Below are 11,766 nucleotides of genomic sequence, written 5' to 3'. Positions count from 1 at the left end.
GTGTGTGTGGCGCTGTGTGTGTGTGTGTGGCGCTGTGTGTGTGTGTGTGGCGTGTGTGTGTGTGTGGCGCTGTGTGTGTGTGGCGCTGTGTGTGTGTGTGTGGCGCTGTGTGTGTGTGGCGCTGTGTGTGTGTGTGTGGCGCTGTGTGTGTGTGTGTGTGGCGCTGTGTGTGTGTGTGTGTGGCGCTGTGTGTGTGTGTGTGTGGCGCTGTGTGTGTGTGTGGCGCTCTGTGTGTGTGTGGCGCTCTGTGGCGCTCTGTTTGTGTGTGTGTGTGGCGCCCTGTTTGTGGGTGCGGCGCCCTGTTTGTGGGTGTGTGGCGCTCTGTGTGGCGCTCTGTGTGTGTGTGTGTGTGTGTGTGGCGCTCTGTGTGTGTGTGTGTGTGGCGCTCTGTGTGTGTGTGTGGCGCTCTGTGTGTGTGTGTGGCGCGCTGTGTGTGTGTGTGTGGCGCTGTGTGTGTGTGGCGCTGTGTGTGTGGCGCTGTGTGTGTGTGTGTGGCGCTGTGTGTGTGTGTGTGTGTGGCGCTGTGTGTGTGTGTGTGGCGCTGTGTGTGTGTGTGTGGCGCTGTGTGTGTGTGTGGCGCTGTGTGTGTGTGTGGCGCTCTGTGGCGCTCTGTGTGGCGCTCTGTTTGTGTGTGTGTGGCGCCCTGTTTGTGGGTGCGGCGCCCTGTTTGTGGGTGTGTGGCGCTCTGTGTGGCGCTCTGTGTGTGTGTGTGTGTGTGTGGCGCTCTGTGTGTGTGTGTGTGGCGCTCTGTGTGTGTGTGTGTGGCGCTCTGTGTGTGTGTGTGGCGCTCTGTGTGTGTGTGTGGCGCTCTGTGTGTGTGTGTGGCGCTCTGTGTGTGTGGCGCTCTGTGTGTGTGTGTGGCGCTCTGTGTGTGTGGCGCTCTGTGTGTGTGTGTGGCGCTCTGTGTGTGTGTGTGGCGCTCTGTGTGTGTGTGTGTGGCGCTCTGTGTGTGTGTGTGGCGCTCTGTGTGTGTGTGTGGCGCTCTGTGTGTGTGTGTGGCGCTCTGTGTGTGTGTGTGTGGCGCTCTGTGTGTGTGTGTGTGGCGCTCTGTTTGTGTGTGTGTGGCGCTCTGTGTGTGTGTGGCGCTCTGTGTGTGTGTGGCGCCCTGTTTGTGGGTGTGTGGCGCTCTGTGTGGCGCTCTGTGTGGGTGTGGCGCTCTGTGTGTGTGTGGCGCTCTGTGTGTGTGTGGCGCTCTGTGTGTGTGTGGCGCTCTGTGTGTGTGTGGCGCTCTGTGTGTGTGTGGCGCTGTGTCTGTGTGTGGCGCTCTGTGTGTGTGTGTGTGTGTGTGGGGCGCTATGTCTGTGTGTGTGTGGTTGGCGCTCTGTGTGTGTGTGGTTGGCGCTCTGTGTGTGTGTGGTTGGCGCTCTGTCTGTGTGTGTGGTTGGCGCTCTGTCTGTGTGTGGTTGGCGCTCTGTCTGTGTGTGTGGTTGGCGCTCTGTGTGTGTGTGGTTGGCGCTCTGTCTGTGTGTGTGTGGCGCTCTGTCTGTGTGTGTGTGTGGCGCTCTGTCTGTGTGTGTGTGTGGCGCTCTGTCTGTGTGTGCGGCGCTCTGTCTGTGTGTGTGTGGCGCTCTGTCTGTGTGTGTGTGGCGCTCTGTCTGTGTGTGTGTGGCGCTCTGTCTGTGTGTGTGTGGCGCTCTGTCTGTGTGTGTGGCGCTCTGTCTGTGTGTGTGGCGCTCTGTCTGTGTGTGTGTGGTGCTCTGTCTGTGTGTGTGGTGCTCTGTCTGTGTGTGTGTGGCGCTCTGTGTGTGTGTGGCGCTCTGTGTGTGTGTGGCGCTCTGTCTGTGTGTGTGGCGCTCTGTCTGTGTGTGTGTGGCGCTCTGTCTGTGTGTGTGGCGCTCTGTCTGTGTGTGTGGCGCTCTGTCTGTGTGTGTGGCGTTCTGTCTGTGTGTGTGGCGTTCTGTCTGTGTGTGTGGCGCTCTGTCTGTGTGTGTGGCGCTCTGTCTGTGTGTGTGGCGCTCTGTCTGTGTGTGTGGCGCTCTGTCTGTGTGTGTGGCGCTCTGTCTGTGTGTGTGGCGCTCTGTCTGTGTGTGTGGCGCTCTGTGTGTGTGGCGCTCTGTGTGTGTGGCGCTCTGTCTGTGTGTGGCGCTCTGTCTGTGTGTGGCGCTCTGTCTGTGTGTGGCGCTCTGTCTGTGTGTGGCGCTCTGTCTGTGTGTGGCGCTCTGTCTGTGTGTGGCGCTCTGTCTGTGTGTGGCGCTCTGTCTGTGTGTGGCGCTCTGTCTGTGTGTGGCGCTCTGTCTGTGTGTGGCGCTCTGTCTGTGTGTGGCGCTCTGTCTGTGTGTGGCGCTCTGTCTGTGTGTGGCGCTCTGTCTGTGTGTGGCGCTCTGTCTGTGTGTGTGTGTGTGTGTGTGTGGTTGGCGCTCTGTGTGTGTGTGGTTGGCGCTCTGTGTGTGTGTGTGGTTGGCGCTCTGTGTGTGTGTGTGGTTGGCGCTCTGTGTGTGTGTGTGGTTGGCGCTCTGTGTGTGTGTGGTTGGCGCTCTGTGTGTGTGTGTGGTTGGCGCTCTGCGTGTGTGTGGCGCTCTGCGTGTGTGTGGCGCTCTGTGCGTGTGTGTGGCGCTCTGTGCGTGTGTGTGACGCTCTGTGCGTGTGTGTGGCGCTCTGTGCGTGTGTGTGTGTGTGGCGCTCTGTCTGTGTGTGTGTGGCGCTCTGTCTGTGTGGGTGGCGCTCTGTCTGTGTGGGTGGCGCTCTGTCTGTGTGGGTGGCGCTCTGTCTGTGTGGGTGGCGCTCTGTCTGTGTGTGTGGCGCTCTGTCTGTGTGTGTGGCGCTCTGTCTGTGTGTGTGGCGCTCTGTCTGTGTGTGTGGCGCTCTGTCTGTGTGTGTGGCGCTCTGTCTGTGTGTGTGGCGCTCTGTCTGTGTGTGTGTGGCGCTCTGTGTGTGTGGCGCTCTGTGTGTGTGGCGCTCTGTGTGTGTGGCGCTCTGTGTGTGTGGCGCTCTGTGTGTGTGGCGCTCTGTGTGTGTGGCGCTCTGTGTGTGTGGCGCTCTGTGTGTGTGGCGCTCTGTGTGTGTGGCGCTCTGTGTGTGTGTGGCGCTCTGTCTGTGTGTGGCGCTCTGTCTGTGTGTGGCGCTCTGTCTGTGTGTGGCGCTCTGTCTGTGTGTGTGTGTGTGGGGCGCTATGTCTGTGTGTGTGTGTGTGTGTGTGTGTGTGGTTGGCGCTCTGTGTGTGTGTGGTTGGCGCTCTGTCTGTGTGTGTGGTTGGCGCTCTGTCTGTGTGTGTGGTTGGCGCTCTGTCTGTGTGTGTGTGGTTGGCGCTCTGTCTGTGTGTGTGTGGTTGGCGCTCTGTCTGTGTGTGTGTGGTTGGCGCTCTGTGTGTGTGTGTGGTTGGCGCTCTGTCTGTGTGTGTGTGGTTGGCGCTCTGTCTGTGTGTGTGTGGTTGGCGCTCTGTCTGTGTGTGTGTTTGGCGCTCTGTCTGTGTGTGTTTGGCGCTCTGTCTGTGTGTGTGGTTGGCGCTCTGTCTGTGTGTGGTTGGCGCTCTGTCTGTGTGTGGTTGGCGCTCTGTGTGTGTGGCGCTCTGTGTGTGGGGCGCTATGTCTGTGTGTGTGTGTGTGTGTGTGTGTGGCTGGCGCTCTGTCTGTGTGTGTGGCTGGCGCTCTGTCTGTGTGTGTGTGGCTGGCGCTCTGTCTGTGTGTGTGTGTGGTTGGCGCTCTGTCTGTGTGTGTGTGTGGTTGGCGCTCTGTCTGTGTGTGGTTGGCGCTCTGTGTGTGTGTGGTTGGCGCTCTGTCTGTGTGTGTGTGGTTGGCGCTCTGTCTGTGTGTGTGTGGTTGGCGCTCTGTCTGTGTGTGTGTGTGGCGCTCTGTCTGTGTGTGTGTGTGTGGCGCTCTGTCTGTGTGTGTGTGTGTGGCGCTCTGTCTGTGTGTGTGTGGCGCTCTGTCTGTGTGTGTGGCGCTCTGTCAGTGTGTGTGGCGCTCTGTCAGTGTGTGTGGCGCTCTGTCAGTGTGTGTGGCGCTCTGTCAGTGTGTGTGGCGCTCTGTCTGTGTGTGTGGCGCTCTGTCTGTGTGTGTGGCGCTCTGTCTGTGTGTGTGGCGCTCTGTCTGTGTGTGTGGCGCTCTGTCTGTGTGTGTGGCGCTCTGTCTGTGTGTGTGGCGCTCTGTGTGTGTGTGGCGCTCTGTGTGTGTGTGGCGCTCTGTGTGTGTGTGGCGCTCTGTGTGTGTGTGTGTGGCGCTCTGTGTGTGTGTGTGTGGCGCTCTGTCTGTGTGTGTGTGGTTGGCGCTCTGTCTGTGTGTGTGTGGTTGGCGCTCTGTCTGTGTGTGTGTGGTTGGCGCTCTGTGTGTGTGTGGTTGGCGCTCTGTGTGTGTGTGGTTGGCGCTCTGTGTGTGTGTGGTTGGCGCTCTGTCTGTGTGTGTGTGGTTGGCGCTCTGTCTGTGTGTGTGTGTGGTTGGCGCTCTGTCTGTGTGTGTGTGTGGCGCTCTGTCTGTGTGTGTGTGTGTGTGGCGCTCTGTCTGTGTGTGTGTGTGGCGCTCTGTCTGTGTGTGTGTGTGGCGCTCTGTCTGTGTGTGTGTGTGGCGCTCTGTCTGTGTGTGTGGCGCTCTGTCTGTGTGTGTGGCGCTCTGTCAGTGTGTGTGGCGCTCTGTCAGTGTGTGTGGCGCTCTGTCAGTGTGTGTGGCGCTCTGTCTGTGTGTGTGGCGCTCTGTCTGTGTGTGTGGCGCTCTGTCTGTGGCGCTCTGTCTGTGGCGCTCTGTGTGTGTGTGGCGCTCTGTGTGTGTGTGGCGCTCTGTGTGTGTGTGTGTGGCGCTCTGTCTGTGTGTGTGGTTGGCGCTCTGTCTGTGTGTGTGGTTGGCGCTCTGTCTGTGTGTGTGGTTGGCGCTCTGTCTGTGTGTGTGTGGTTGGCGCTCTGTCTGTGTGTGTGTGGTTGGCGCTCTGTCTGTGTGTGTGTGGTTGGCGCTCTGTGTGTGTGTGGTTGGCGCTCTGTCTGTTTGTGTGTGGTTGGCGCTCTGTCTGTGTGTGTGTGGTTGGCGCTCTGTGTGTGTGTGGTTGGCGCTCTGTCTGTGTGTGTGTGGTTGGCGCTCTGTGTGTGTGTGTGTGGTTGGCGCTCTGTCTGTGTGTGGTTGGCGCTCTGTCTGTGTGTGTGGTTGGCGCTCTGTCTGTGTGTGTGTGGTTGGCGCTCTGTCTGTGTGTGTGTGGTTGGCGCTCTGTCTGTGTGTGTGTGGTTGGCGCTCTGTCTGTGTGTGTGTGTGGTTGGCGCTCTGTGTGTGTGGCGCTCTGTGTGTGTGTCTGTGGGGCGCTATGTCTGTGTGTGTGTGTGTGTGGCTGGCGCTCTGTCTGTGTGTGTGGCTGGCGCTCTGTCTGTGTGTGTGTGGCTGGCGCTCTGTCTGTGTGTGTGTGGTTGGCGCTCTGTGTGTGTGTGGTTGGCGCTCTGTCTGTGTGTGTGTGGTTGGCGGTCTGTGTGTGTGTGTGTGGCGCTCTGTCTGTGTGTGTGTGTGTGTGGTTGGCGCTCTGTGTGTGTGTGGTTGGCGCTCTGTCTGTGTGTGGCGCTCTGTGTGTGTGTGTGTGTGGTTGGCACTCTGTCTGTGTGTGGTTGGCGCTCTGTCTGTGTGTGTGTGGTTGGCGCTCTGTCTGTGTGTGGTTGGCGCTCTGTGTGTGGTTGGCGCTCTGTCTGTGTGTGGTTGGCGCTCTTGTCTGTGTGTGGTTGGCGCTCTTGTCTGTGTGTGGTTGGCGCTCTTGTCTGTGTGTGGCGCTCTGTCTGTGTGTGTGTGGCGCTCTGTCTGTGTGTGTGTGTGGCGCTCTGTCTGTGTGTGTGTGTGGCGCTCTGTCTGTGTGTGTGGCGCTCTGTCTGTGTGTGTGGCGCTCTGTCTGTGTGTGTGGCGCTCTGTCTGTGTGTGTGGCGCTCTGTCTGTGTGTGTGGCGCTCTGTCTGTGTGTGTGGCGCTCTGTCTGTGTGTGTGGCGCTCTGTGTGTGTGGCGCTCTGTCTGTGTGTGTGGCGCTCTGTCTGTGTGTGTGGCGCTCTGTCTGTGTGTGTGGCGCTCTGTCTGTGTGTGTGGCGCTCTGTCTGTGTGTGTGGCGCTCTGTCTGTGTGTGTGGCGCTCTGTCTGTGTGTGTGGCGCTCTGTCTGTGTGTGTGGCGCTCTGTGTGTGTGGCGCTCTGTGTGTGTGGCGCTCTGTGTGTGTGGCGCTCTGTGTGTGTGGCGCTCTGTCTGTGTGTGGCGCTCTGTCTGTGTGTGGCGCTCTGTCTGTGTGTGGCGCTCTGTCTGTGTGTGGCGCTCTGTCTGTGTGTGGCGCTCTGTCTGTGTGTGGCGCTCTGTCTGTGTGTGGCGCTCTGTCTGTGTGTGGCGCTCTGTCTGTGTGTGGCGCTCTGTCTGTGTGTGGCGCTCTGTCTGTGTGTGTGTGGCGCTCTGTCTGTGTGTGTGTGGCGCTCTGTCTGTGTGTGTGTGGCGCTCTGTCTGTGTGTGTGTGGCGCTCTGTCTGTGTGTGTGTGGCGCTCTGTCTGTGTGTGTGTGGCGCTCTGTCTGTGTGTGTGTGGCGCTCTGTCTGTGTGTGTGTGGCTCTGTCTGTGTGTGTGGCGCTCTGTCTGTGTGTGTGGCGCTCTGTCTGTGTGTGTGGCGCTCTGTGTGTGTGTGTGGCGCTGTGTGTGTGTGGCGCTCTGTGTGTGTGTGTGGCGCTCTGTGTGTGTGTGGCGCTCTGTGTGTGTGTGGCGCTCTGCGTGTGTGGCGCTCTGCGTGTGTGGCGCTCTGCGTGTGTGGCGCTCTGCGTGTGTGGCGCTCTGTCTGTGTGGTTGGCGCTCTGTCTGTGTGGTTGGCGCTCTGTCTGTGTGTGGTTGGCGCTCTGTCTGTGTGTGTGGTTGGCGCTCTGTGTGTGTGTGGTTGGCGCTCTGTGTGTGTGTGGTTGGCGCTCTTGGCGCTCTGTCTGTGTGTGGTTGGCGCTCTGTCTGTGTGTGTGGTTGGCGCTCTGTGTGTGTGTGGTTGGCGCTCTGTGTGTGTGTGGCGCTCTGTGTGTGTGTGTGTGGCGCTCTGTGTGTGTGTGTGTGTGGCGCTCTGTGTGTGTGTGTGTGGCGCTCTGTGTGTGTGTGTGTGGCGCTCTGTGTGTGTGTGTGGCGCTCTGTGTGTGTGTGTGGCGCTCTGTGTGTGTGTGTGGCGCTCTGTGTGTGTGTGTGGCGCTCTGTGTGTGTGTGTGGCGCTCTGTGTGTGTGTGGCGCTCTGTGTGTGTGTGGCGCTCTGTGTGTGTGTGTGGCGCTCTGTGTGTGTGTGTGGCGCTCTGTGTGTGTGTGTGGCGCTCTGTGTGTGTGTGTGGCGCTCTGTGTGTGTGTGTGTGGCGCTCTGTGTGTGTGTGTGGCGCTCTGTGTGTGTGTGGCGCTCTGTGTGTGTGTGTGGCGCTCTGTGTGTGTGTGTGGCGCTCTGTGTGTGTGTGTGGCGCTCTGTGTGTGTGTGTGGCGCTCTGTGTGTGTGTGTGGCGCTCTGTGTGTGTGTGTGGCGCTCTGTGTGTGTGTGTGGCGCTCTGTGTGTGTGGCGCTCTGTGTGTGTGTGGCGCTCTGTGTGTGTGTGGCGCTCTGTCTGTGTGGCGCTCTGTCTGTGGCGCTCTGTCTGTGTGTGTGTGTGGCGCTCTGTCTGTGTGGCTCTGTGTGTGTGTGTGTGGGTGCAAATGCAATAGGTCTCGCATTTGCGAGAGATTAAGATATTGGCATTGTAAATTACTATGCCATTTATTTATGTTTTAAAAACAAAAATAATGTCATGAGCAATGCCAATAGCCCTAACTTTAACAAAGACGAGACCATTGCATTGTAAATGCTTGTTATGTGTACAGGAGGTAGAGTTACATGGGTATTTCCAAGGCCAAGATGGCTAGACACATACTGAAACTTAACATTGGTCTGACACCCTTTTATTGTAATGGACAAGGGAGTGGGCAGAGCGGCTGTTGGTGTGGGTGGCCAGTCACACAAGGTGTATACCTTTCATGTTTGCCTGTTCAAAAACTAGCAAGTTTTAGCGTGATGGTGATATGGCAATTGAAAATGTGATACCTCGCATGAAGAATAGAAACGACAGCTATAACCCACGTGGTGGCTGTGCTTCTAAAACATCTAATATCAGATGCCTTGAGCATGCGGCTTGGCAAGGTTAATCTTAGACTAGGGCATGTATGAGGAATGATACAAAAATGTATGTGTGCACAAAACATTTATAGTGTACCAAGTTCTTGTGCTACTTGCCTTTGCCGCATGAGAATGAAATTGTTTGCTGTATTTTAATGAAGTGCAAAATATGTTATTCATTGCAAGCATTTGTTTACTTTCAGAGCCCTCTGGATAGAGCTCAAGCAGCAAAGAATAAAGGCAACAAGTACTTTAAAGCTGGGAAATATGAGCAGGCTATTAATTGCTACACCGAGGCCATCAGTCTGTGTCCTTCTGAGAAAAAAGTTGACCTTTCCACATTCTATCAGAACCGAGCTGCTGCATATGAACAGCAGGTAAGTCTGTCAAAATGTTATGATACAGTACAGGAAAAATAACTAGATGAATAACAGTTTTCAGCTTGATTTTGCTAAATAGTATGTCCGAATGTTCTGTATTCACATGTTGTGCCCTATTCTGTAATCTAGTGGCTCGATCCAGCATTGTTTCTTTCTGCTCCTTAACCGCCTGCCTTTTCATCAACTGGGTGTCCTTGACAGTTGTGTGGATTTGTCCATCCATTTACCTGTGCTTGCGTAGTGTTATCCTGCCATCTAGTGGTTTCATTCAGGGTAGTCTCACTTTAGTCCCTGCATAAACATAGCGGGGTCCTCTTTCATTATTGACCGGAAATCCACAGTGCCAGACTCAGTAGTCCCATCTTCAGATTGTATACCGCTGCTATTGTTCCATATAGAAATTCACAAGAATAGAAGAACCTTTCATGTCTTCAGGTACTTTAGGCACGGAATTTCCCCATAACCCATAGAGTCAATGGCATGTTTTTTTTTTTCTTTAAGTGAGCGTGATCGGACTTATGAGAACAGAAACACTTTTTGATTACAGTTATTTTAAGTACGTTTTGTATTTTAATAGCTTTCTGGAAATCAGAAGAACAAAGTAAATGCTGCACTCCTAAATTCCAGTTAGTGAATTAATGATATGAGATTTGTATAGAGCACAGTTAAACCGAACAGTGCACTTGTAAAGATTGATTAAGGCAAAACATATTTTGTCAGAATTGAAAATAAATACCATGGAATTTGAAATAAGTGAGCCATAAAAATACTGATTTAATTTATTTTTCTGTTTTCTATCAAATTACGTTAAAGATATCCCAGTGCCTTTTTCCATTAAGTATTGATTTTGTGATGAACAAGGCAACACGTAGTGTGCTGGTTAGGAATTTCACTTGCACCAGGACATTTCACAAAAACAGTTGTAGCGGATGCTTTGCTGATTGGATCAGAAATTCAGTTAAACCATCTTCAGATACAAGGAACATGTTTTCAGTCGAGTTGTCCTATCAAATAAATCGCCTCAAACTCAGATGAGTTCATCTAACTCTCATGTCCTCCTTTCTTTCCTTTAAGCAAAATTCTCCACTTGTTCAGAGGGACAACACCTCCATGTACTACCTGAACTAGTAAAGAGAGTCGGGGGGGGGGGGGGTCAGGGGTCCAGATTTCTTTCTCTCGCAAATGGAACCGAGCTGGTCGTGCTTTTAGGACATCTTCTGCAAAAGTGAGATTCTCAGTTAGATCTCTTCTTTGAGACCAAGAACAAAACATTAACTTTTTTCTCTTACATATTTTTGCTCTTTAAAAAAATATAATTAAATGTTTTCTTTTTTTTTTCAAAAGCAAAAAAGAAAACAGGCCTAATCAATGCTCAAAACACAGATTTGTACCACACATGTATGCTGTAGGTTCATTGTTCGGTTTCAAAGAAGGGCTATTTCTGTTACATGTTCTCCTCAAGGATCATCAATTTATATCTGAAATATGTTAACTACCCATTTAACACCCCAACACGTCTCTTTTCCCCCCCCCTTTACCGGTTCTTACTAGATCAATGTTAAATGTCTGTCACTACATTGGTTTTTTTTGTCCCCGCCCTCCCTGATATTTTCCACATCCTGCGATTCACCTGTAGATTGCGGGCAGGCACTTTTATTTCTTGTACCATTACCCCCCAGGCCATCAACACATCTGGGAGTTTGTCAACCACCCTAGTCTTCCTCGTATGTTCCTCAGCTAACGCCCATTCTTTTAAATCTTTCCTCCAGTTATCTACCTGCGGCCCCTGCAGCATCAGCCAGCGTATTGCTATTTTCCTTTTCACTATCTTGAGCCCCAGAATTAGAAATAGTCTACTCGTCTTACGCTTGGGATTCTTGGGTATCAGACCAAGGAGACAGGTTTTCATCTCTAAGGCTATCGTCCACCCTGTTATTCTCTTCAGTTGTTCTAGGACGACCCCCCAATAAGTTTGTATTAGTTGGCAGTGCCCTACCATACGCACAAAATCTGCCTGTGCATGCTGGCATCGGGGGCCTTTATGGCGTGTAGTCGCCTGGGAAAAAGTTACGTCATGTGAACTATATTGTACTGTATTTGTTTAAATCTACTGCACACTGACACTGCGGATGTTTTCATGGATTGTTCCCCACTCTTTTTCCGTATTCACTTGCGGATTGGCCTCTTGCCATCTCTCCTCCACTTTCAAGGGTTTAAGCTTTTTATCGTCTCTGAGTGCCCGGCATAAGTGAGTGACCAGTTTCCGTTCTCCCGCCATTGGAATCATGGTAACCAATGTGCGTGTGTGTTCTGGGGCTTCTGGAAATGTCGGCTAAAATTGCCGGGCCATAGCTGCTATTTTAGCGTGTTGCAGGAATTGCCACACCACAATTCAAACGCGTCTACCACATCCTGATAGGTAATAAACCTGTTTTCAAGGTATAGGTCTGACAGTATCAAACAACCCCCTGTTTCCATTTTTCAGTCGACATTACTCGTTCTAATTGGGCAAACTGCAGCATGTTCCAAATATCTGCCTCTGGCACACGGGGTCTCCCCTTAATAAGTAGTTTATTCGTCCTGTCCCACAGTCTAGCCCATGGGTACTCACAAACTTTCTCTCGGGGGCCAAATTTACAGTGTGGTTTGTGTCCGAGGGCCTCACCGGTGGGGGCGGGGTCAGTGGGGGAGGGGGCGGGGCTAGAGCAACAAAAAAACTGTGACCATGAGGTTGAACACAGGTCCCTGCAGCGGACGCCTTCGTCCACTGAGCTACCAGACCCGGTATATGGGTGTGTGTGTGTGTGTATATATATATCTGCCTCCCTCCCTCCATCCCCCTCTCTCTCTCTCTCCCTCCCTGTCTCCCTCTGTCTCACTCACTCTGACTGTCACACTCCCTCTCCCTCTCTCCTTCCCTCTCCCTCCCTCTCCTTCCTTCTCCCTCCCTCTCCTTCCTTCTCCCTCCCTCTCCTCTCCCTTCCCTCTCATTTCCTCTTCTTCCCTCCCCACCCTCACTCCCCTCCCCTCTTCTTTCCTCACTCCCCTTCCCTTACTCCCCTTCCTTCACCCTCACTCCCCTTCCCTCACTCCCTCTCTCCCTCCCTCCCCTTCCCTCACTCCCTCCCTCACTCCCCTTCCCTCACCCCCTCACTAATCCACTTCCCTCACTAATCCCCTTCCCCCACTAATCCCCTTCCCCCACTAATCCACTTCCCTCACTAATCCACTTCCCTCACTCCCCTTCCCTCACCCTCGTTCCTCTTCCCCCTCTTCCTTCCTCACTCACTCCCCTCCCTCACTCCCTCCCTCCCCTTCCCTCACTCCCTTCCCTAACTCCCTTCCCTCACTCACTCCCCTTCCC

The 11,766-nt window shown here is 54.1% G+C and overlaps 1 protein-coding gene across 4 annotated transcripts in view; it reads left to right on the top strand.

Annotated features, from left to right (window-relative positions):
* The window catches only part of TOMM70 (translocase of outer mitochondrial membrane 70), a 500,420-nt gene that overhangs the window by 244,629 nt on the left and 244,025 nt on the right, over positions 1-11,766 (top strand). For all 4 annotated transcript variants that reach the window (XM_078657830.1, XM_078657831.1, XM_078657828.1 and 1 more), the window contains one exon: positions 8,226-8,399. In XM_078657830.1, coding sequence (XP_078513956.1) covers positions 8,226-8,399 — 174 coding nt within the window. The remainder of the gene's footprint in view (positions 1-8,225; positions 8,400-11,766) is intronic.

Source organism: Lissotriton helveticus, chromosome 8, assembly GCF_964261635.1.
Source record: "Lissotriton helveticus chromosome 8, aLisHel1.1, whole genome shotgun sequence".
NCBI lineage: Eukaryota > Metazoa > Chordata > Amphibia > Caudata > Salamandridae > Lissotriton > Lissotriton helveticus.
Note: the sequence above shows the minus strand (reverse complement) of the source record. Positions and strands in the feature narration are given on the sequence as shown.